The 26,979-nt window shown below is 39.4% G+C and overlaps 1 protein-coding gene across 2 annotated transcripts in view; it reads left to right on the forward strand.

The window, feature by feature from the left end:
* Positions 1 to 775: 775 nt before the first annotated feature.
* GRM3 (glutamate metabotropic receptor 3) overlaps positions 776 to 26,979 on the forward strand; it is a gene marked incomplete at both ends in the record, with an annotated part of 95,270 nt that continues 69,066 nt past the window's right edge. For both annotated transcript variants that reach the window (XM_080819014.1, XM_080819013.1), the window contains 2 exons: positions 776 to 1,243; positions 19,506 to 20,361. In XM_080819014.1, coding sequence (XP_080675140.1) covers positions 776 to 1,243; positions 19,506 to 20,361 — 1,324 coding nt within the window. The remainder of the gene's footprint in view (positions 1,244 to 19,505; positions 20,362 to 26,979) is intronic.

Raw genomic sequence — 26,979 nt, forward strand, 5'->3', positions numbered from 1 at the left:
AGCTTTTTCCAGAGGTGTTTTTGTTGTTGTTGTTGTTGTTGTTGTTGTTGTTTTTGGAGCGAAGCAGTGAAGGCAGAATCTTGACTGCAGTGGGCTGAGAGAATCTGGAATGAAGGAAGGACAGAAATGTGGTGGCAGAAATGCAGAAACAGTGAGAGTTCCCACTGTGTTTTGTTATGTTTCCAAATGGTAAGAAAAGAGTGAATAAAAAGGGGTGGAATGTAAATGGAACTGAAAGAGAAAGGATCAAGACTCATAACCAAGTTACTGTCCTACCGATAGCAAAGTCAATGACTGAGTAGATTGAGTACTGAACTTGGCATTTGGAAAACCGGAGCCTAAACACTACCTCCATTCTAGGAACACTTTGTCAAGTCACTTTACCTCTTCAGTCCTTGGGATCCCTTTCTGGGAGATGGAAGCACTGAACTCTATGTCATCATGTGTTGTAAGGACTGGGTGAGGGTATCTGTGGGAGAGTGCCTGGTGCAGGTGTGGCGCAGTGGTGCAGTGTGTGTTTGCTAAATGCTAACTTGAGTCATGATCCCTTCAAAGGTCTGATTGGGGGCCATCCATGTAATCACTGTTGTTTTCTTTACCATTTTTATTCATATAATTTTTATCTCCTTAGGAATTTGGTGACAGGCTCTGTTAGTCTGTTCCTCCCTTGTTTGAAGGACAGGCCAAAGATCCAGTTTGGAAATGAGAGAGGAAGACTAGCGGGCAACATTGGCTTCATCTATTGATATCTCCCAGAGGTACAGAAAGAGGATTCATGAAGATGTTGACAAGACTCCAAGTTCTTACGTTAGCTTTGTTTTCAAAGGGATTTTTACTCTCTTTAGGAGACCATAACTTCCTGAGGAGAGAGATTAAAATAGAAGGTGACCTTGTTTTAGGGGGTCTGTTTCCTATTAATGAAAAAGGCACTGGAACTGAAGAATGTGGGCGAATCAATGAAGACCGAGGAATCCAACGCCTGGAAGCCATGTTGTTTGCTATTGATGAAATCAACAAAGACAATTACTTGCTGCCAGGAGTGAAGTTGGGTGTACACATTTTGGACACATGCTCAAGGGATACCTATGCATTAGAGCAATCACTGGAATTTGTCAGGGCATCTTTGACTAAAGTGGATGAAGCTGAGTATATGTGTCCTGATGGATCCTACGCCATTCAAGAAAATATTCCATTGCTCATTGCAGGGGTCATTGGTGGCTCATACAGCAGTGTTTCCATACAGGTAAGATCAGCCAGTGCTATTGCTAAAATGCTATGTCTCTTTGGTTCTATGTCCCAGGGAAACAAAAAGAAAATATTCTAATGATTTCATTAATGGATAATATTAACAACGTAACTGATGACTTCTTTGGGTATTTTATAAGACAGGTTTGCAGAAGGAACGTTTCTCTAGCAATGAAAATTGTTTAGAAGTGTATCAGGTAGCTACTGTAGCATAGCAAACTACTCCAAAATTGAATGACTTAAAAAAGCAATTATTTATTATTATAGTTTGTAATTCTGAAGATCAACTGGAATGAGTTGAGGTGGGGTTCAGCTATGGGTGGCTATACTCTAGGTTGTCCCTTACCCTCCACCTCGAATCAGTGGGCTAGCCCAAACGAGTTCTTCTCAGGGACATGGCAGAGGTGCAAGGGAATGCAAACTTCACTGCACATGCCCCTTCCAGGCTCCTGCTTGTGTTGTATCTGCTAGCAGCCCATTAGCCAAAGCAACAGACAGGGCTCAGCCCAGAGTCACGAAGCAGAGAAATGTGTCCTGCCCACAGCACAAGTGCTGCAAAGTTATATCACCAAAGGACGTGTGAATAAGGTGGTGTGGTGATTTGAATCCATCGATACAATCTGTCACAAGAAGAAATAACATCTAAACTCTATTTTTTTATACTAGTTTTCACTAAGGCATCATTTTGTTCAGAGATAAATCGTCAACAACTTCTCATGGTGTAAATCTGAAAATGTACATAGAAAAGCCACAAATGACTACCATAAAGAAAAAAAGGGAACAATTCAGCATGCAACTTAAATTAGAGAGAAAGCTGATAACCAGCTCTCTTACTTTTGTTGGGAAAAGAAGGAATATATTATTCAAACTCTAGCAATGCTCACTTTTAGGGTTACAGAACTTTAGAGATAGAAAACAATTAAGAAATTGTCTAACTCAAACTTGACACTTTCCCAAGCCCCAGAAAGACTGGTTTCATGAAAACACCCATCGATAGGTAGCTCAAAAACTAGAACTCGGATCTTGCATACTTTTTTTTCTTTCAACCGTCCCATATGATTCCTGTATGTTAGCTGCAGTTCAATATTTTGTGTCACAGTAATAAAAATCCAAGATTCTAAGTCATGTACTTTGTGTCCTACCAAATTACTATAATCAAAGCCATAAGAACTAAAGGAAGTCAGATTACATTCATGTCTTTATATGTCACAAACCGCTGAAATTGGCTCTATTTGCATTGGAATAACCTTATTTCTATCTCACAGATTCCTTGCATTTAAAATTCTGTACTGTTCTAAATGAGGTACTTCAAATTTCTTTCCTTCTTCAGAACACACCCTGATATTATGAGTAATTAGGATAATTGGTTTTTCATAAACCTAATGACTTCATTAGGTGGATAGAAAATATAATATATCTCAAAGCATATTATGTTAATTTTGCCACTATTTCTATACTTGGATCAGAAGAGATGGAATTTGCTATTTGAGAAGAGAGAACTAAAAAATATGTATCTGTCATCTTTCAATAATAATTTCACCAAATGAGTGTCAATCATTTTATAAATTTTGTTATACTCAATATTAGCACTGGTAAGGGATTACATATACACTTTTCTGACCTTAGTTTCTCCCAGTGCAGTAAATAACATTCTACAGCAGATGTGTAAATAACTATTTATCCAAAGTAATTAACAAACTGTGCCAGGCACATAGATTTTTTTAAATCTAATTTTTTTCATTTACTGCCTATGTACTCCTCAAAACAAGGGCAGATTGTTTTAGAAAAAAAAAAAAAAAAAAGAAATCTGGGCTATTAAAATCCTGTACAAGTTCACAAGGGAAGAAGCCACTTCTTAATTATCAAAGGACCTGGCTTATTATTTCATTCATCTGGTCAATATCACCATAAAGTCACAAATGCTGATATATGTTCTGTCTCCATAACGTAAATAAGGAAACCAAAAGTATCACACTATAATGAAAAGGATATCGATTTTGGCACCAGAAAGACTTGGGTTTTAATTCCAACTCCAGCATTTACTAGCTCACCTATAATATAAGCAAAATAGCATTTATCTTGACAAGTTGTTGAGAGGATAAATTGAGAGTATCTGTGGGAAATGCCTCACCAAAACACTAAGATTCAATAAATGGTGACTATTATGTCCCCACAATGATAGGAAGTCAGTGGAAGAGCCATACCTAAAACCAATTCCATGGCTCCCCCCATGGCCAAATCACTGTTGGAACCCCATGTATTTCAGCATCAAGTCAATCTGTATATATCCCCTTCTCTGTGTCCTACACTTCAACAAAGTAGAAAGACCACTAAAGTAAGAGAGAACACAGCCTTGGCCTCAAGGAACTTAAGATCTGACTCCAGGTACAATACTTCTATGAAATAACAGTAACTACAATTTAGAATGTGTTCATATGGCTCACAAGATCAGAAACGACATTTAGAAAGGGTTTGAGGAAGACTGACAGAATGACAGTTCCACTGAAGAAAGGCTACGTGGGCCGCATTATGAATGAGATGCTGGAGGCCAATTAGAATATTGGTGGCAAATGTTTGTGTGCCAGAGAAAAAGGCCCTGATACAAGTAATGGGGTGAACTGGAGAGGAAGTACAGAGAAAGCTTCATTCCCTCCTAAAAGGACACCTCCTGGTGTCCTGAATGCTCAGGATCTGACTAGACCACACACTGGTCCCATCCAAAGTAAGCTAGGAGAGGAGCCATATGTATACACACTAGACTCCAGAAAACCTTCCAAGGGATCCTTCCCCACAGGGCCTTGCTTTCAGCTAGGCAGGGTGAATCAAGAGAGGTCCTAGAGGCTCTTAGCTATAGACTTAAGAATTAAAGTGTATTACATATTTGAAACAAACCTTTTAGTAAGAATTTTAAAACAAATAGTCGAAGGCATACATTTCTAATGGTGATACATTTCTAACGGTGAACTGAAAGTACTCGAGTACATTAAGGAAGAAAACATTTTAGGAGAGTGGCTTTTTCAGGGTACCCCCACACTTACCTACTGATCCTGGACTGGAATCTCATCATTGACCCTGGTGTCTGGTAACTGTGGTGACAGTGTGTCCACAAAGATTCATTCACGTCAGTCAACACTGCCATCTATTTTTAACACTTCTGACTCCCTGAATATTTATTGGAAAGTATATTTGCTTGAAGTGAGCAGAGGGAGAAAAGGGGGTGAAGCTGTAGTAGAAATGTACTATCACGAATCCACCACAGCTAAAAACTTCTATCGTCTAATTGTAGTGCCCAGTCCCAAACTAAAGCACAGTTTTCTGTCACGAAATTGCCTGTTGAGAGAGAGAACTTTAGAGAATGATAATAATCTCCCCATGAGAGCCTAGATTATTTTATTGGTGGGATTGCTCCAGGAGATGTTTTCTCTCCAGCTTCCTCTTCTTTCATTATCTCCTCACTAACAGAAAAGAACTCTCCAGAAGTCAGCAGAGGAGATGCCTCCTGCTGAGCTAGCTCATACAATAGGCATTGTTTGCAGGGAGTAAAAACTGCCTGAAAGGGGAAATTCTTAATGATTTGCTGAGTTAAGCTGTATCACCATGGATGAAGACCTTAATAATTGTTTTCCCAACATTCTTATTAAGGAGTGCAAACTACTCTGTGGTTGTCCTTTTTATGAAACAACAGTATTGATTTCTTAACTGGATAATCAATGAAAGCTAGCATCAAAAATCCTTCTTTATTAGCAAACATACATGGGGTCTATTCGCCCCCTCTGGTGAATCAGTTTCTTTTCAAAGCATTTTTAAGATGATGCTGCTCTTCTCTGAAAGCCTGCAGTCCACCCACTTCAAGGGAAAACTGTATTTATTCAAGAAGAGGATCAGACTGGTTGCCTTTAGCTGGCCATTGTCTACATGGTACTCATTTTGAAGCACTGTTTATGTTTGTGCCTTTTAAAATAGAATGTAGTTAGAGCTTCTCAATTCTCCATTCAAAAACATCCCTTGAATCCTTCCAAAAAATGTTCCTCACTCCTTTTCAGAGGCTGTATCATTTTTTCAGTCTTTCTTGCCAACCTAGAGCACATTTTAACTGAAATGACAGGTATAAATTGACCCAGTTGTATCTCTGAGGGTCAAAGTGACCTCACAACAAATGGGGACATGGGTTAGGTGGCATCTACAAGGTAAGCTCAGAGAAAGGACGGAAGAGAGTGTTGAGAGCATTTCACTTCCTCTTTCTCATGACTGGGATAGTCAGGTGCTTTAACAGAATTTTTAGCAATACCCACACCCTAGGACCTCTCTTACCATGGGATAGGGTCATTGTAACATTCTTGTTTATCATGAGATGGATTTGGACATGCCATACATTGTTGACATCATGTCTCTGACAAGAATAATTCCTTAGACTAAATCCCTCGCAGTAAGTTTCACAGATTTTTATCTAGATGGGGCGAGGGGGACAGCACATCAAGACACCATTCTATTTTTCCTCCACCCACGTCCACACTGTGAACGTGGCCCACCACAGGTCAGTTTGTATGAAGCACTGCTCTCCCTCAAGGCTTCCCTCCTTTACATTTACATTTAAATGCTTTGGAAAGAGTCACACATGAATTGCTGGTCTTATTATAACAGCATTAGAAAAACAGTCGACGGACTTGGAGATATAAGAGCCTTCATGCAGTTAGCTGTGTCCAAGTATCAGACAGACAGTGGGATGGAAAAATTTATACTTATTCCACAGATATTTCACTTGATTATGGTAGTACTTTTATGAACTCAGTGAATTGAGCATCTCAATTACCTACATATTCAACTAGGACTCTCATAAAATCGTTTTTTATCAGAAAATAAGCATCTATTAAGCATTTATATTTCAGGAGTATCAAGAACACTGTTGTGTAGAGTCTGGCTAATGTGGAGAAGAGAGAATATAAAATAAAATTTAAAAATAGACATCTTACAAGCCCCTGAGGCCTGGATAAGCAAATCAGGAAATATCAAATCCATACATAAAACAGGGACCAGAAAAGGACCCGAGTATCACTTGACATCATAAGCCCTAGAAGACTAGAGAGAATAACAGAATGAGCAGGAAGGAATGGACGTGAGCAGGAAAAAGACATTCAGATCAGTGTAAACAGAAAGCCTGCTTCTGAAGTCTCCTTGGAAAGTCACTTTCTCATAGTCTCTGAGATACCATCTGCACATTCTCTCATGAAAGAGAGAACACAGTGTTTCTTCCACCTGGAATGTAATGTTCTTTAGCTGTCTGCAGGCCTTGCCAAATCCTACCTACCTTCAGTTCTCAGTTCCAACCCTCTCTTCTTGAGAAACCTTTCCCAAGTTCCCACTACATAAACACCCCCCTGCTACTCTTATTAAGTATAATTGTTTATTTGCATATCTTTTCTTCCACCAAACTATAAGCCACCTGAGTTTAGGAAACACATCCTTTAGCCTTTGTACCAAGGGCACTTAGGACCAGGCTGAGAATAAACTTTTTTTTTTAATGAACTGAGAGAATTAACAGGATGATAACCTACTACATGTCCAGAAAATTGAAAATCCCTAAACAAATCTTGGATTGGTGGGTCACAGCTATGACCCACCTATTCTAGATCAGTCTAGATGTTCCTAAGTTCAAAATAAGCATTTTCTGACAGCTGAAAATCTGGGTTTGATGCAAAAGAAAGATGATGCAGCAAAGTGAGCATGGGGGACAGAGGTCTTCCCCCACTCTCCCCTCCTCCACTGCCCACACATGTGCCACAAAAGATGCCTTGATTTGAGAGCAGCTCTAGGGGTTCTACTTCACTTGACCTTAGAAATTGGGCACCCAGGGCCACTCCAGATAAAGTAAGGACTGCGTCCCTAGCCCAATCTAGTTCTACACAGTCTCTCCGCGCACAGAGTCATTGGAGCGCCACATACTATGTGCACCGCTAATGCAAAAGAGAAGGAAACATAACCCTATCCTCAAGAAAAGCAGAATGACAACTTTAGAGATCCATTGAGGAATCCATCTTTAGTGTGTCTTTCACCACAAAAGGAAAGATGAGAGTTTCATTAGTAAGCTTAATATTGCAGCTATAGTGATCACAGCACAGATATGCTACAACTACATATTTTTGTCATGCCTTTCTTGAAAAATTTCAGCTCACTGATTTAAAACTCTACATGTGGACTGATGAGGATTTATTTAAGCCTTCATTGCCTCTTTCTTCATGTCTAAGATGGAGATATTAATAGCACTCTCTTACCGGCTTACTGTAGGAATTAAATGAATGAGAAAATACATAAAACCCACAAAAAATAGTGTTTCACACATAATGAGCATTTAACATTTTAGATTTTAGTACGTATTATTATTGATAGTATAATAATCTGTTAGGTTTTTTGTTTTTAACTTTTAACATCTCCAGTCCAAGAGAAATAATTCTTAGGGGAACTGAGGGTCATAAAGGTCAGGTACCAAGTTAAAGTTTTATCACTCTGCAAGTGCTGGAATCAACATTATGATCCCCATAGCCTGCTGCCTCCCACACTCCTATCCTGATCATCCACACACATAGCCTAAGCTTCAGAAAACTCCAACTCAAAAGTTATCTCAGGTAGCATCTTTTTATTTATTTCCTTTCTAGACTTTTCATTCTAAAGCAATCTCACAGAGCTGATTGTTTTGAAACCTCCCCTCATTGCTCCTGCTTCCTCTCCTCCAAGAAAAGGACAACACTGTTCAAGGACTTTATCATGGGGAAGGAGGCAATAGCAGTTTTAAAATGTTTTTGTTGGGGCACCTGGGTGGCTCAGTGGGTTGTCTCTGCCTTTGGCTCGGGTCCTGATCTCAGAGTCCTGGGATCGAGCCCCACATCGGGCTCTCTGCTCGGCAGGGGGCCTGCTTCCCTCTCTCTCTTTCTGCCTGCCACTCTGCCTACTTGTGATCTCTCTCTCTGTCAAATAAATGAATAAAAATCTTTAAAAAAAAAAAGTTTTTGTTAACACTGTGACATCATAGAATTTTCTCACCAGAGGTAATTATCTAAGATATACTGTTTTTTCCCTCGGCTTTAGGGTTAATTTAGTCCTTAATTAATTCCCCTCTGTCATGTGTTTATTTGGAAACTACTCTTGTGAGAAACAAGTGCCATCAAGACCAACATCCACTGGGCAACAGAATGGCCCATGGCTGAGAACCAGCTTGTATTGCGGCCACATGTCTATGATGGAGATCATAGGATGACAAGCAAGGAATGCAGACATTCCTGATGTACAGCAGGTGTTTTATACTATGAGATAGATGAAGAACTAAGCTAATTGAAATAGGACTCCTTTAGCTAAACCTGAGATATGATTTTGCTTTAACAATACAAAATTCTCTTTTCAAATACCATTAAACATGTGCCTTTTAAATGGATCAATATACATAAAGCTCAGTATTTCAATATGGAAGGAGCCAACACTTAGCAGTTTATAATAATGAAATTTCATTGATTTAATGTAGTAGAAGTGCTTTTACTGGTCTATGAAAAATGCCGGTGAAAATGTACGGAGCATTTTTCTAATTAATGGACTTTGGAAATCTAAGAATAGTGTTCCAAAAACACTTGCAGTTTAACTCTAAGCAAACGTTGATACTCCAGGCAGTATATCAGTAGGACTTTGGACACTAAAATTGTGGTGTTGCTATTTTCGACATCACCACCTGGTATATAATGGAAATCCCTCTGTTACTAGTGACAAAGTCTTGATTCTTGCCAGCTCTGACTTTACCTTCCAATAGAAGGAACCGGCAACACAGGGGAGAATACAATGGAAGCAACATTTTCAAAAATTATATTCCAAATATAGACCAGATTTCCTTGCCAAGTGGTCAGAATGGCAAAGCATCTTGAAACATTTGCCATCACTTAATAGGTTTGAATGTGCAGGGCATGCATCCCAGGGACGAGTTGGTTTCTCCCAGGCACCATGCCTCCAGCTTGGGTAGCTGCCATCAGGTTCACAGTGAGTCTTCACAGAACACAAACTGGGCAATTAAGCTTTCCCAATGTGGAAAACAGATGTGACTGAACACATAATCTACAATGTGTTCCGAATTTTTCTAGAGAAAAGTAACTTTCCATAGAAGTGAAAACTGTATGTTTGTATTAAGCACAGACTACCTATGCTTACACAGTAGTTGTAAGGAATATCACTGAGAACCAGATTTAAAGAAACGCAGCAATAAACAAAGGTTGATGCTATCCAGCAAATTTCAACTTCTACGGACGGCTATTTAACTGACTCTCAATTTTCATTTCCACATTCAAGAAAATCTTAATGTTCACTTTTCTGAGATGCTTCCAGGGATTTGAAAGGTCTTCAGCCTTTCTATACTGTTCAACAACCAATATTATTTATGACCTGCTTCCTTCCAAAAAGAATTCAAGTGACCCGTAATGACATGAACAGGATAACAAAGGGGACATAAGTATTTGAGTAATTACTACCAATCAAATAAAACAATTTTAAGTGGATTCAAACTTTTCTTTACACCTCCAATCTTGATATTCCTAGTACAAATTATTCATCATTACTGGGATTACATGAACTCACAGCCAAGGCTGGAATGCATGTTTATCCTTTTCATCATCCTTCCCTGACTCTTTCTTTTCAAGTTGGATATCATCCGCTATGGCCTTTTAAAAACACAACTTTGATCAAGCCATTCCCTTAATTAAGAATTTTAATAGCTTTTTATCTTTTAAAGAATAAAGTCCAAAATCTTTAGCATAGCATATAAAACACTTAGCAGTCTAGCCACAGTCCCTCTATTCTTCTTTACTCTCTACTAAATCTTGCAGAGCACTGGTTACCCCAAAAATACTGAATTAAACTATTAAAACAAATACTTCTCTGTGTCCAAATTCTTCCTTCTGCCTTAAAACTTCCTTTCCTCTTTCTCTAGCAAAGTTTCACTGACCCTTCAAGATCAAGGCTAAATGTCTCCTCTCTACGGGAGTCAGCCATGACTTACATGAGTATCATCATGAGTTGCTCCTTCACCTGTGTTTTGTTTAAGTTTGTATACATGTACCTCAAAATCTTAAACCTTGGTAATGTTTCCTTGTCTCGTACCAGACTATAATTTCTTGGAAGATAGTAGGAGTACATTACTCATCACAGAAACCTAAATTTTAGAATACTGCCTGGTACCATTGGCACTGATCAAAGTTTGCTGGATGAATGACTTTAGGGTGAGACATTATCAGCATCTCTATCACTTTCTGAGCCCTTACTAAGTGCCAGCAAGTGAGTTAAGTACTTCATATGTGTTATCACTACATCCTCACGTAACTTTTCAAGTGAAAGACTACTATTATTTCCTTTCTACAGGCGGGAAAACTGAAGCTCAATGGTTAAAATAATTTGCCTAAGTTCATGAAGCTAGTGAGGAAAGGAGCTGGAGTTCCAAATGCTGGCCTGTTTGATTCCAACCCTGTGCACTGAACCACTACACTATTTGCTTTCATCCCTGACAGCTCTGTTGAAGGAACAACAGTTAACAGAGAAACCACGGATAACACAGTTCTATTTGCTACACATAATATGGCACAGAATCTTCCACCCTAAATTATTGCCCCAGGGCCTCAGAAGTAAATACTGACCTTTTTTTTAAATTAGGCAACAGCCCTCAGCTCCCCTCAAGCATATCAACAACTTTTGGCCTTTGGTTAACAACCACAAGAGTAGAAATGTCTTTCTTATTGGTAAGCCCATATTTGTCATATCGTGATACAAGTAACTTCCAGGTCACAGAAAATATACTTCACTGCAACTTGTGCCTCTGTTAGATCCTCATCGGGCATTGTCAAAAATCAATACCCAAGGTATTAAAGGACATGCTTCTAACAGGTCTGTTGGTGTCAGGTCTTCCTGGGAACCACATTTTTGTAGGTGTAGCTGGCAAACATCAATATACTGTGGACCAGATCTGACATAGACTTTTTGATCCCACTGTCAATGCCTGGAACCCAAATGAATTTGATTCCATGACTCCTCTTGAAAATAAACTCACGAAGGGAAAAGGGAGCAAAAATCAGATGCAGACTGATTCTGTGAGCAAATGCCTTCTGGTTCTTTTTCTAAGTACTTCCCAAGTCAGAGTGGAAACAAAGTCATTCCTGAGATAGTGCCTTGTTAGTAAGGGAGCAAGACAGATACTTGCCCAATGCAGACTGCCATTGTCATGATGAAAAACCTGACATGTCTTATAATGCTAGTCTCCTGAAAAAAAGAAAAATGTGATTTAAGGGATCCTATGTGGTCTGCATATCATTTCAGTTATGAGATGTCAAAATGGATAAACTTTCTATTCATAAATCCTTCTGTCACAAATGAAGAAAATGAAAGTGTATCACTGTCTAGGTTGCAAACCATAGGTGTTGAGTGCAGTGATTTCAGGAGGTTGGGATAGAAATCAGGTTAGCTTCAAGCCATTTTTGTAAGTTTTTGCAATGAATAAGGAATCCTTTGTCTGGACTGTCTATACAAAATCATGAGGACTGAGTCATGCTGTTGAATGGAAAAGGCAATATGAACCTTTGCCTAGTGTGGCCACAGCATGTAAGAGTTAGTGACTTTCGCAGATTATACTGAGTAAACTGGCATTTGCTACACTCTATTATGTGATTTCCTAAATCCAGATTAATCTCTGGCCTTCAGACATGGGCTGCAGTCAACTGTTTCCATGCAAAATGTTCCCAGATGTGCTGCAGGTAGTGCGGTCAGAAAAAAAAAAAAAAAAATGACTAATCCTTTCTATAATAACAATATGATTGGCATCCTTTATGGGCAGATAACTCATGTGATGTGAACAGCTTGAATTCCTCAGGCAGTTTCTCAACTCTACACCACCTCCAGTTGCAGTTTAAAATACAAGCCAATCCGGGATTTTGTACTTAACAGTGCAACTTTATCCTTCGGAATAGAGGGGTCACTGAGGTCTCTTACCATCACAACTTTTAGAACCTGCTTTATGTAATAACATGTGTTATGAGGCAGCAGATGGTTCAAAGTGCAGCACTCACTGTTTCTCTTCCAGGTTTATATATAATCATGTAATTAAAAGAACGAAACAAAGCTTTCAGCATTGCACATGTGATAAAACAATTAAAGTTATAGACTTATTCTTAGAAAACAGACCCAAAGAGATAGTAAATAGCAAAGGATACAAAGGCAAACCCATGTAGTCTATTACTGAGTCTCCTAACTCCCAGGACAGCCATAAGGAGTTATTTTTCAAGTGTATATACTTCAGTGCCATAGACCGCACTTCTCTGGGAAAGTAAGCATTTGATACCTCTCACCATCTGGAACTCTAAGGTAAGTACAGATCCACATAAAAATCAGTCATTGTCATTCCCTTTAATATATTAGCACAGTCTCAGAAGCCAATGACAATGAAAGTGCTGAAAAGCATCCTTGTGAATGGACAATCATTTGAGTAGGTAATCTGTTTCTACCAGACTCTAAATTTGTACATCCCTTTTGTCTTCTGTTGAAAAAAAAAAATATCTGGCATTGTGCCATCACAGAAGGCAGAAAGCTTGTGTTTCAAATGGGTACATCATGGATATCCTAAGCGGGAAAGGTGACCACAGGGCTGATGTGCAGGCTCACGCGGGCCTGAAGTTTCCTATTCATACTCCCTTTTCACAACCTCAAAGAACAGACTACCTGAGCTTTTTCCCATAGTTCATACTTTTTTTCATTCTCATGACCAAAACATCATTGAAATGAAGCATGACACCTGGAATCCTAAAAAGAAGAGTCCCTCTGACTAGCTAAAAAAATGTTAGGAGAAGTAAAACTTCCAAATAAATTTGTCTTTAACTCAAAATTCCCAACATAAGGACGGTTTCGATGCCTACAGTAGCATCCATCCACAATCTGCTGATTATTGGAAAAGTAAAGTTTTAAACATCCCAAGAAAGAATAAGTAAGCAAGTATAAGGACAGCTCTGGGGTTTGGCTGCTTATGTATTTTGTACAGGAAGCACTTGTCTCCAGGAAAACCTTACCTTACCAGCAGACCTTACTATCAGTTCATTTGTTGAAGCCTGCCTTAGATATACATTTATAGGACTCTTACTTTTGGTGTATGATGTTCAAGAACTAAGGTTTCATGGATAAGGCTCTTAGTTTGTTTCCCTTAGAATGAAAAGATAGTTTTCTAGCCCAAAAGGAACTGGTTCAGTGGCCCAATCCAGTTGATATCATATTGACTTCCTTTTGTATACTCCTAGTTAGTGACACAGAGATAATTTGAAGAAATCAGTTTTTATAGTATGAAATCCTTTGCTTCAGATTCCTAAATGTCTAAGCCAATTCCATCTCTAATGTGTCATCTCATTTTAGTGGAATGAACATAATTAGTGAAAGATCCACATTGCAGAGCAAATTATTTATCAATGGTGTTTGAGAGTATCTTTACATTGCCTACTGGTAGCCAGCTATTTTTTTCCCACAGAAATCTACACTTGTAATAGAAAATATTACATGGGAGAGCAGCAAACTACTGACTCATTCATCAGTTCATTCATTTAACAAACATTATGGAGCACCTCTATACTGTACAAGACACCGAGGAAACAGAAACTAACAATAAACATCCCCTTTCCTTAAGAGTTCTCATTCCAGTAGAGGAATTAGCAATTAAAAATCACTATTATACTTTGATTTGTGCCATGAGGAAAATACATAACGGAGGACAAGAGTCTCAGATAATGGGCACAACTCAGCTTGAGGTGAGGCATAAAGAAAGGTTTCCCAGAGAAGGGGCCCTTGAATGGATTTGCTGAGCAGACAAGTGGTAAAGGTCATTTTAAGCTGAAGGAACAGTATGTGCAAAAGAATGTAGATTTGAGAACATCATTTGCAGTAAACTTTATGCATAGACCCAGAACATAACACACTGAGGAAACTACATGGAACCGAGCTCCTCCGGAAGGGACAAGAATGGGAAAACAGTGTCAGATGTTTAACAACATGTAACAATGGTTTTTTTGGACAACTACTGCAGGTGATGCCCATCCTAAATAACTCCAGCTTGCAACTACAAAAATGAGAATAATACAAGAAATCTTAATTTTAGACCATATCATCTGCAATGTGCATAATAGTATGTGGCCAGGACCAGCATCCCAGGATCCTAAATGTTTCTCCTTTAGCCAACAGGATCAATAATATATTTATCACTTAACAGGTTACAATGAAAACCTGGCAATGGCTAGTCCTACATAAATTCAAACCAGCCAGAAAATGAATACTCCAAGGTGTACAAACACCGAATATCAAACTCTAATACACACCACATAGGGGAAAGGGTTCCATTAAATCTGTGTGCAGCCTCTCCAGCCCCTGGAAATAATAGGTTTTGCCATAAGGTCATTGTATTTCTCACATAAATCATGAAGCCGAACATGATCATGATATTTATAGCTTGAAACTTTCAACCTCACAGTTAAAATTTCCCAGTGGATTCTCAGACAACTGCTGTTATCTCTGAAGATGGTCAATCAGAAAGCAAATGCTCACAGAGCCACAGGAAAATATAGACTGAAAAATGAAAAAAAAAAATATATATATATACTTTTGATAACAAGGATTGATTACTCATGGCCCTCAAAACAAGGAGTTTATGCCATCAGAAATTTTTAAAAAGACAAACATGTTATAACTTGAAATATATCATTGCCATAGTGTAGTGAGAAGAATCACATATGGCAGAGGTGCAGGGCTTGGACTGAGAACGGACTGAGTCTGGGAAGGTAACCGCAGTGCCAAATCTTATCACCTTTGGGCTCTTTAGCAAGATCCGGAGAAACTCTGCTTCTCAGTTTCTCAATCTATACCATAGACTAATGGTAGTATCTACTGCATAGATTGTTATGAGAGTTAAGGCAGATAATACATCTACAACAACTAGAATGCTAGCTGGCACAAAAATATTAGGACTATTAAAAATATGAAAGATCTTTAAAAGGCTTCCAAATAGGGCAGTCCACAAACAATAATTCAGAAAATAGGGACTATGGGATAGTTCATCCCTGTTCACTCTTGAGGAATTGTGAACTGATATCTAAAGGGGGTAAACCCCTCAAAAATCCATCTTTGACTTTAGCTCCCCTTGGATTTCTGGTGCTGAACTGCAACTTTGCATTTGTAACCTCATTTTCCCCCAAGTTTTCTTCTTTGTTCACTTTTGTCACTTTAACTTGAATCCAGAAATTTACATCTCTTTCTATGTCATATCATCTTATTGCCAGAGAGAGTCTAGTCCTTTGGGAGAAATCAAGAAACTGGGCTCTCATCTTAGCTTTTCTGTTTATTGGCTGTATAAATTCTGGAAAGTCACTTCACCCTGTGAGCTTCAGCTTCCTCACCTATAAAGCAAATGGCTTAGATCATCTTCATGGTTCCTTCCAGTTCTAAAATGTAAAGATCTTGTAGGTTATTTATATTTTTTTCCCCAAAGTCTGATAAAAATTTAATCTGACTTGACCACCTCACACAGACTTTGTTTCAAACTATTGTCTTAGAATATATTCAACTTTCTCATCCAGTTCCTATCACTTTCTCTTTTCCACGAGAGTCCAAGTAATGTCACTGATGCCTTATGGAAGTCACAGTCCTCCAGGGCTACACTTTTTCCCTAAATTGTTCAACTAATGCTGAGATGTTCTCTAGTGAAATCCATTCTTTATGAATTGGTGCTGTGTCTTTCTAAGCTCTTGCATGACCTCTAATTTAAAAAAAAAAAAAAAAAACACTCTAGAGAGTTACCAAAATATATCCTGCTTATTGATTTATTCACTCTTAATTTATTTTTTCTGAATTTGTCCTTCCTCCTTCCTTTTTAACCCTCTGACAGTCCTCTCAATAATGATTTCTCAAAGATTACTGATGGTGATTCCACAGATTCATCTACTATTTCTTCCAGAACTCAGAACTGGAAGCAAACTCAAATAACATGATTATGGGTTTCTGTTTGGTCTTCTCTCCCACACTGATGTGAGATAACATTTTCATATAATTGTATCACCATCTCCAGGTTAGGACACATTCTCACTGGAGAGATAGAGGATGACAGAGGGACAGGACAAGGTCTTTTCTTTCACATTCTGGAACCACTCTCCCCAGCCAATGATTCTCCCTTCTCACCAAGTCTTTTGCTGAAACATAATTTAAACACAAAACAGAAAAAACAATCACTTGATTCCATTTTCACATTTTGTGTTTTAGTCCCACTACTTCTCCTGGGTTAATTCCCATCTTTTATGCTATCCATGGGGATGCCCAAGCACCCGGCACACCTCTAGCACCCATCCCTTGTCACTAGTACCATTACCAATCAAATGCCCCTATGCAGGCTAACCCAGTGGTTCTTTGAAGGTCTTGTCTTTTCTGTTTTTTTGCAATGATTGTATATGGTTGGAGTTATTTTTAAGTCTTTCTATTTCTCTTAACCTATGTACCTTTTTAGAGTCTCTGGCCATGAGAAGTGTACATCTACTTTTAAACCATTTTTTGCTAAAGCACATGTAACTTGATTCTGGGTTTCCTTCCTCCACTCCTGCTAATAATATAACTGAATAACTTTCTCTCAAAATTTCACATTACGTCCCCATCCTACAATGGTTCTTCTTTTAAAATGATGTCCAGTGTAGGAGTTCCCCTTATTCCTTCATGCTTTCTCAGAGAAACCATATGGCCAGTAAAGTAAGTCAGGAATGCCTCAGATGCCCAGTTTTGAGACAAATGAGATAGGAAACATCCAGCTGACAACTATCTGGATTTTCCCCAATCCTAGTTTCAAGTTTTATGTCAGTAAGAAAGCACCTACTAACAACAGACAATCCAAGCCTCAACATCACTTGTGTTCTTCTCTCCTATTCTCCCCGCCTGGATGTCTTTCTGTGATTCACCCTACGGATTCATAGTCACATGCTATGAATAATTATAATAATTGTAATGATCACAGTTTTATTCTAGCCCACCACCCTCCCCAACATGCTACACCTCATTGTGGCCCTTCCCAGTGCAGGGAATCTTTTCCGCATCCATTATTCTATGCATGGTTCCTTCTATTGTACAGCCTACCTCGTCTGAAAATTGTTTTCAGACTTCCTGGAGAGGTAGACACGAAGCCACAGGATCTTATCAGTCAACAGACAAGAACTCTTTTCTTAAGCAGCTTCTCATTACTTGTACCCCTCTGGGAGAAGAAAGTTTTGGCAGCTTAGGATCCTTTCACTTGGCTCCTAGCTGCCAGAAAATAATATCTCTGGGCATTTTTCAGGTCTTTTTATTTCCTGCCTCCCTGAGGGGTTAAGGTCGTGAAGAATGTAACTTGAAGATGAGAATAAACTACAGCATTAAGAGAAGACAGTTTCTCCAGTGCCACCCAGAAACACCATTACCAAGCCAAGCCTTTGTACGGGCAGGGCTCTCTCTTATTGTACATAAATCCAAAGGAAGCCAGATCATCAGTCTAGAAGTAATGACAGTACTTTCTTATTCCCACATCTATCAGGCTGAGTAAACAAGCGATACTCCTATGCTCAGATGAAACAGTGTAGGCCATTGTGTTCAGGGTCTCTTGCTCCTGACGAAAGAAGAAATAAATGGCATAAAAGCCTTCAGCTACCCAGCCACACAACCACTTACCTCTGTGCCCCCGAATTCATCCAATCATAGGATATTAAAAAAAAAAGTTTTTACCAAATGCAAGAGAGATTTGGGTCTTAAATTTGCTTTGTTTTACATGGCAAGTGCCATATTTTCTACCTGTTCTTTTTGTAGTTAAGGAAGAGGTACCAGGATTTGAAAAGATATAGAAAACATTTTTGATCTCTCTGGGCTATCAAGTGTTGGTTTTAATAGCAGGACAGATCTTCAACAACATGCTGTGTGACTGTGTATGAACTTGGCTGCTGGTTTCCTTTGCCAGATGAAATGATGATTAATTGGGACTCAGATGTCAGTTGTTTTATGTTACTCGTGCTCTTTGCTAACAGCTGCCTTTTTCAAGCTGTGCTTCCTACATGTCAAATGTAAACCTGAAACCACAATTTCCAGAAGGAAAATTTCAAAGTACTCATAGAGTATATCAGAATACTCAGTGTTGTTTCTGATTAAAGTACAATTAGAATATTACATAACTTAGCTGAAGTCAGTAAAGAGATAGAAGGGTTTGGAATACGCAAAGTATTCAGGAAAAATTAAAACAAACTTATTATTAAGTATACATACAATGTAAATATTTTAAGATAATATTTATGTAAACATTCAATGCATAAAATGCTCTTTGATATGCTAGCATCACTTTCCTTTTTTATTATGCAAAAAGTAAAAACAGTAAAATATTACTGGTAGGTGAATTGTAACAAATTTAAATTCTTTATTAAAGTTTTAAAATTTTGAAGTAGGTGGTTCTTTCTTGATAAGGTCTTTAATATTTCCTATTTGCTTTTTAATTAAAAATGCCATAAGAATCGCATTTTTTATGCTTTCTTTTCACACAGCCCAAACAGAAACAACATTTTAAAAGGAAAAAGAAAGCAAAGAAAATGTTGGCCAATCTTTTTAGAAGTTTAGAAAAGCATATGCCTAAAATTTGGAGTGGACCAAAACGAATTCATTTTTTTTTCTTACCCTAGATAATAAATGTCTAATTTGGACTGTCCATGTGGCACAAGGTTCCCAAATTAAACTCTTTCAGAGATTGCCATTTTTAGCAAAAGAGGGGGAAGTGAGAATCAGACAACACCCAGGCTCTCTCTATACAACCACAGCCAAGTTTTCTAAAAACCAGTTTGGCCAATTCCCTGTAGTTCATCACCTGACTGGGCTATATAGCAAGACTCCAAAAACGTAAAACAACCACACAGAAGACACCTGAACAGGGCTGATCGTAGCCCGGGGACTAGCATAAAGTCTGGGAGACAGGGAGGACTGCCCTTCTCATTTCTCTCCTAATGCCCTTTCCCAAAGCATAAACTACCTGCTTGAAACCTGCTCCCTGATAACCAAAACACAGTATCCAGGGAAGTATCTGGTGATGTGCTAAGAAAACTTCAGTGATCTAGAGGTGAAAAGGAAGCTGGGTCAACAGTCTGGTATTACTTATTTTTCATGTCCATTTACCTCCAGGTTTCTAAAACAAGTTCTTCTCCCTTCCTCCCCTCCCCCACGCCCCACCCACTCAGGTGGCAAACCTGCTAAGGCTCTTCCAGATCCCTCAGATAAGCTACGCGTCTACCAGCGCCAAACTGAGTGACAAGTCGCGCTATGATTACTTTGCCAGGACCGTGCCCCCCGACTTCTACCAGGCCAAAGCCATGGCCGAGATCTTGCGTTTCTTCAACTGGACCTATGTGTCCACAGTAGCCTCGGAGGGCGACTACGGGGAGACAGGGATTGAGGCCTTCGAGCAGGAAGCCCGCCAGCGCAACATCTGCATCGCCACAGCGGAGAAGGTGGGTCGCTCCAACATCCGGAAGTCCTACGACAGCGTGATCCGCGAGCTGCTGCAGAAGCCCAACGCACGCGTCGTCGTGCTCTTCATGCGCAGCGATGACTCGCGTGAACTCATCGCCGCCGCCAGCCGCGCCAATGCCTCCTTCACCTGGGTGGCCAGCGATGGCTGGGGAGCACAGGAGAGCATCGTCAAGGGCAGCGAGCACGTGGCCTACGGCGCCATCACGCTGGAGCTGGCCTCGCACCCCGTCCGTCAGTTCGACCGCTACTTCCAGAGCCTCAACCCCTACAACAACCACCGGAACCCCTGGTTCCGGGACTTCTGGGAGCAGAAGTTCCAGTGCAGCCTCCAGAACAAGCGGAACCACCGGCGCATGTGCGACAAGCACCTGGCCATCGACAACAGCAACTACGAGCAAGAATCCAAGATCATGTTTGTGGTGAACGCTGTGTACGCCATGGCTCACGCCCTACACAAAATGCAGCGCACCCTCTGTCCCAACACCACCAAGCTTTGCGACGCTATGAAGATCCTGGACGGGAAGAAGTTGTACAAGGACTATTTGCTGAAAATCAACTTCACAGGTAAGTGAGGAGCCTTTACTCATCTTCTGTGGGGGTAAACAGGTGGAATCAAATAGGAATCAAATACCTCTGTCCCTGACCCAGAAATCCTTGTTTCAGGGCCACAAAAAGGGTTCAGACTGTTAAATATTTCAAGATGCAATATGATGGCCATGATGTTCTTACTTATTTTTGAGTGAATATCTTGGTTGATACACTACATGAAATTGAAAGGCTCCCTAGGCTAGGCTGATCTGTGGTAGCTGCCTGTATGTGGGCCACGCTACATTTGCTCTCTTTCTTATTAGCTATGGGGTATGACACATGTGATATGGGCATTTAATCTTTAGCAGAACTGGCAACTCTCTAAGGAACATGAACTTCCAAGCCTTCCTTGTGGGTGATTTGAGCAAAAGAATCTCATAACTTTCACAGTGGGTGAGAGAAAAAAGTCACTGTTTTCCCAGAGCTTAATTAGGGGAAAAAGGGAAAAATACTCAGACCATGGTGATTTCCAGGCATTTTAGTTAATTTTATACAGAAACATTTCCATGCCAACATTAAGAATTATAGATTTTCTCAAATGATGTGATGAAATGAAACTTTTTCTGGGAGCCTGAGTATAAACAAATTGAAGGCTGATGGAAGTCATTCCAATAGAGTAGTGAATAGGCAAAGGTATATTTGAAGTGGCTTTTGTTTCCTCTTCATTTGATTCTAAATATGGTAAAGTATGTCTAAAGATAGCATTGTATTTCAATGCATTAGTAGCATAAAAAGCACAAAATTTTTAGGTTGCATTCTCTAAGAAGGCACATGTGATACATTAAAGTGCTAGCTCTGAGAACTTTAGCTTTACCCCAAATCATTAATGGTAAGTAATATTACAGAGCACAAAAAAACTTGATGCCAGAAAATATTACAATGATAAAATGCTTTCATTTGCCTAAATTGCTAATAATCATCTCCCATGCCATTAGAGCATCATTCAAATCTACACAGTCTGTTTCAATTGGTTTCTCCTCCAAGACATGAAAGTTTGCATGCTCAAATCATATTGTTATTGGAGTAAGTGGCAGCTCTCACATCTCCTCTATATCACTTGGCAGTCATATGACCTAAAAAAAGTTTGCATGCTCAAATCATATTGTTATTGGAGTAAGTGGCAGCTCTCACATCTCCTCTATATCAGTCATACGACCTAAAAAATCACTGGTAGGACTTATGCCCATTGGTTCCTATTCCAAAATTCTAATTCCTAAACCAGCCTTGAAAATAAGAACAAATTTATCTGCCTGCATTTTGCACATCTTTTCCTCATTCTACCAAGAGGGAGCCAAAAGTAGTAGAAATCAGTTATGTCAATATTTTCTCCTATTCATCTACTAGAGATGTCTCTTACCATTGGAATGACTGTTTATAAGTGGCAAAGATTAAACTCTTTCTGTGCCCTATATCCCACAAGTGCATTCCATACAGAAATAACAAATATATATTTTATATGTAATATCAAATCACCATTTATCTCAAAATCCCAGATCAGTTTCCACTGACATATCCAAAATATAAGAATGGACCACAGAATCAGTAAAAAATAGTATCTTTGCTCTAAATATAAATGAATTTCACAGGTATCTGTAAATACCATCTACAATGCACTTAAGTCTTACAGATAAATAAGATAAGCACCCTCCCTACCCATTTCGCACTACCCTCGGGTTTATTATTTATCTTTATTTACTACATGTATTCATTAACCTTATTATTCTAGTCCATCCCTCACTCCTCAGTATGCAAATATACAAATCTATCTGCTCATCAGCAGCTACTATAGAGGGAGCTCTTAGATTTCAGTGAGCCCTTGCAAGGTATTTTATATAACCAAGTATTTTCCTTCATTTCCCAGACTGAGTCTTAAATGGCAAAGAAAAGTGAAGAAATAAGGCCATTATTTGGATAAATAAAACAAAAGTATCTTCTTTTTGTCTGTCTTGTTCAATTACTGGCTTTGATTCTACAATTTGGTTCAGCTTTGTAAACTTGACCACAAAGTGCTATTTTAGCCTTCTCAATTTGTTCAACATTACCAATAATTCTCCACCTCTGAAGACAGAAGAAGGGTGAAAAACAGGTGGAAACTACAGAGAAGACAGGAAACTTAGACCAGTCCCCACTGCCACAATGCTTAGTAATGTGGGAATTGGACCAGAAAGTACCTTACTATGAGAGGACACTGAGATGCTAAAGGAACTAAATATGTATATTTTAAAAATAAGGTTAACCTAGTTATCTCTTGAAAAGTAGGTTTTGTTTTACATTTTTTTTGAAATAGTATCTCTGTTTTTCTAATTTGAATATTGACCCAGTGGACTAAGTACAATAGTAAACAGCAAACAACCTTTGGTCAACTGGATTGAAAAAGTCCTCTTCCAGCCATCTGCTTGTACTTAGCGCATTCATTCCAAGATTGTTCTGACAAGGGATAGTTGCAGCCAGCCTCCTAAGGGCTCTACTCATTACAGGATGGAAGAGCTAAGCCTCCTGAGAATTTTAACTACATAAATTAAAATACTCTTTGGTTCCTCAGTATGTTCCTACTAGCTAGTTCCAGCACTGGCCAACATGAGTATCCTTGGAGTTAACCCAGTTTGATATTCCTTTTACAAAAAGAGATTTTTGCAGAACTATAGTTTGTAAAACATTCTTCAGAAGAGTGAGCTCTCCTGTCAAAGGATCTAACCACTATCTACCTCTTGCTATGAACCCTACATTCACCCTTCCTTCCATAAAGACTATTTGCAGTTCCCCAAGCACATCATACCTTTATTTTTATCTTTGTATCTTCTGTACATGAGAAGTACATGTAATGTGTACATGTGTTTCCTCCACCTAGAACCTCTCACCCCATCCCCATCTACCCTATCTAGTACCTTCACTCACTCGGTCTCCATTGCTACCACCCTGGTCCTAGCCACCAAGCCATCTCTAGGCTACAGTTCTACAACAGCCTCATAACTGATTCACTCTGGCCCCTCTCCATCCCAGCCTCCACAATTCATTCTCTACACAGCAGCCAGGATGCCCTTTTAAAACTTAAATCAAAGCAAGTCACCCCTCTACTCACAAACCCTTAGAGAGTTCCCCCATTTCACCCAAAACTAAAAGTCAAAAAATCTTTGCAATGCCCTACAGATGTCTTCCTGGATCCACCTCCTCCCTGTCCTTCTTGCTCTCCTGTCATGACCTTTCACTCCCGCATCTCCCTTCACTCCAGCCACCCTTGTTTCCAAAGTCAGGGTTCTTTCCACTGGCAGCTCTAGCCATCTGTAATGCCCAATCCCCAGATATCCCTGTGGCTAGTCAGCTCCCTTACTTCCTTCGGGCCTTTACTTTAACGTTAGCTTTTTTGAGACCCCACCAGGCAATCCTTCTGGAAGTTGTAATTCACCACCCCTACCCCACCACAGGCATCCCTATTTCTCTCTAAGCTGCTCTACTTCTTTTATACAAAGTGATTTTTTCCCTTTTCTCTTATACCACCTCATTTATTTTCATGTTTATTCTCCACTGTTTGATCTTCATACTTGAATATAAACACCATGAAAACAGAAACTGTTATTAGTTTTTTCACTGACACATTTCAAGCATAACGGGTGCTCAGTAAATATTTGTTGGTCATGAATATCACTTGACACCCAAACTCATATTTCCTTCTCTGTCCCCACTACTACATTGTGAGCTTTTTCAAGGCAGAGAACGTATGTTTCATCTCTGATCTCAAATACCCAACACAGCATCTGGTATAGAGTGGGCATTACATAAATGTTTACTGAAGGAATAAGGAATGAGAAAAACAATCAATAGATTTATAATATGCTTTTTATAAAAATTTAATGTATATACTGTGTTCACTAACAAGTGAATGTCAACAAAGAAAAGTATATGACTTCTAGAATGGCTTGCATTTACTTAAACATTGTCCTTTAGTTATGTCCTATCATTGTATTTGAGATAAATTTAAAACCTAACAGCAATAGCTCTGGCTCTCTTATCCATCCCTGTTTTACAGATGAAGCCCCAAAACTCACAGTGATTTGTCCAAGTTCATCATCTGGTTAGTGGCAGGAGCAGAGACTGAAATCCAGTCACCGGGTCTGGGGCTGCTTTCACCAAGGACCCTGGGATGTTGAGGTCTTTGAGGCCAAATACCCGACATCATTTCTGACATATATTAGAACTTAATGGAATGTTGACTGAACGAATGAAAGACAGTCAACCAGTTAAGTTTGAAATATGTTTCTTTCTGGGCTCTTTCTTATGATTCCTTTAATGCTCCTGGGCCACTTCTCCAATTAGTTGGAGCTGAGGTGGTTCATAAAACACCCACACTTTGGAAGCTGAGCCTTAGAATCTAAACCTTAGGATATTAAAAAGTTTTTTTTCACAGCTCTTTTTGTTGTTAGTAAAGTGATTTCCATCTGAAAGGGCCATATCATCCAGAATTCTGAAAGAAATATTTAAATGCGAATTGTTTGTTGACATTTGACTCTTCGTAATGACTTTGAATGAATTCCATGTGTTCTTCATGTAAAAGGAAAGCTGAAACTACCAAGTGAGTTAGAAAGAGATGAAGTAGAGAGGGATATTAAACATCCACAGACATGCAATATCACTCTTTGCTGTGTGTTCACAGCACAGTGCAATCTCTCACTTTTTATTCGGAGACCAATTCCAGAAAGTAGAGCAGAATAAAATCATAGAGTGACAAAAGGCCTTCCCCAAAGATGAACTCGCCCCTACTCCTCACTTGACAGAGGTGGAAATTCAGAATGTCAGTATTATTATCTTCACTTACTGAACCACATAAAAGTGAACTCAACTGTCAGAATGATGTGGAAACCAGAGTACACCCAATTCAAAAGAAAAAAGGAAGAGCTTCCACTTACTGAACATACTGCCAGGGGTGCTCCAAGACACATCCACTGTTGAGGAGGCATTCTCTTGGAAATAACACTCATAGCATTCCTCTGTGTGATTCGCTGGGGTGGGTGGGCTAGAATGTTTGAGAAGGGAGAAATTGAGAACTTGACACAATAGGAAATATATCCAAGATCACATAATGAAATAGGTCACGTGAAGGTCTTCACGTAGTCATTCATTCCAGAGATGTGATTAGACTTCATGCTGGGACCTGGGGACACAGTAGTGAACAGGAGCAGTGCAGTCCCTGCTTCCTGGAGCCACTCAAGTATAGAAGCAGGATGATCAGGGCCTGCAGTATTAGGGTCTTGCCCCAGCCTTTGTGTTTTAAGTTTTCATTTTGAATTAGAAAATTATTATGTATCTTAAGTTAAGCCCAGAAGAAATTTCCAGCTCACTGAACAAATCTCCCAGGGTTTGACTTGCAAGTGAAGGGGACAACTCTTATGCTGGACTCGTGGTCCTAATAGGACTGATAATAGAACACACAACAATGACAGTTTTTGTTGTTCTTGCTCATTTGGTTGGTTGCTTGTTTTTTTCTTTTTTCTTTTTTTTGGGGGAAGTGGGGGGTGTTGAGGTGAGGTACACTCATCTCTTGGTCTCAGCAAGGAGACAGACCACTGCGATCAGAGACCTGGAGCCTGGTGGGGATGGTGCAGCCTTGTTCTTATGTTTACAATTCTCTACACCTAGAAGAGGACCAGAGGCAGAAAATGAGTAGTCCAGCCTCTCTGTCCCACTCACCTCTGCATCTGACTCATCCAGTAGGTCCAAGGATCACTCCTGGTTGAGACTATAATCACAGAACACAGGCCAGGAAGGGCAGATTTTCTGGAACACTGCACTCCAAGGAATATGTTTGAGCTGGTCCCAAACCAGCAAGGCTCTCCTCTTGAAAAGTACAGGGCCATCCAAGGCACAGTGAGGAAGCCAAAATGGTAATGGCCACATCTTTAGATGAATGGGCTTTGAAGTCCCTGAAAGAGCAAACTGCTCTTGATCTTGCTTCCTCTCCTGGAACATTTGTAGTTCCCACAAAAGCACAGAAACTTGTTCCAGCTCTGCTGATCAAAAGCATTTCCAAAATGTAAAGATAAATATCCTGTATTTCTTTCTTCCCTTTTCTCTCTGGTCAGCTTCCTGGGGTCACAGGAATAAGATTTAAACCCCCAAAGGACACCACTAATGTGGTTACTTATTTGTTTATGCACCATGCATCTGTGTTTTGGTGTCTTAGAAGCTTGAGAAATGATTCTCATTTTAAGGTCACACGGTGGAGAACAGGAGTCTCTATAAGACCTCATTTTCCACTTTGCCCTGAGCTTGCTGCTGCTGCTGCTTATCATTCTTATCATATAGCTGTTGTTATTATTATTATTTAATAATCCTTATGATTCATTTGAAGAGCCATCCTATCTACGAAGCAGAAAAAAGTAATCACCCCTCATGAAGTATGAAAAGTGAATTCTACCACCTTGCTAACCAGAAAAAAGTACAATAAATATGCTATCTTCTAGATGTTTCCAGGCTTTTTGGACACTGTGGTATATTTATAGGAATATCATTTGCAAAGGTGTCTGGAGATTGAGGAAAATATTCTGAGCATTTTCTAACACTATAGCTAACATGTAGTTTAAAAATAAGTTTAGCCTATGT

Source organism: Martes martes (genome assembly GCF_963455335.1).
Source record: "Martes martes genome assembly, chromosome: 11".
NCBI lineage: Eukaryota > Metazoa > Chordata > Mammalia > Carnivora > Mustelidae > Martes > Martes martes.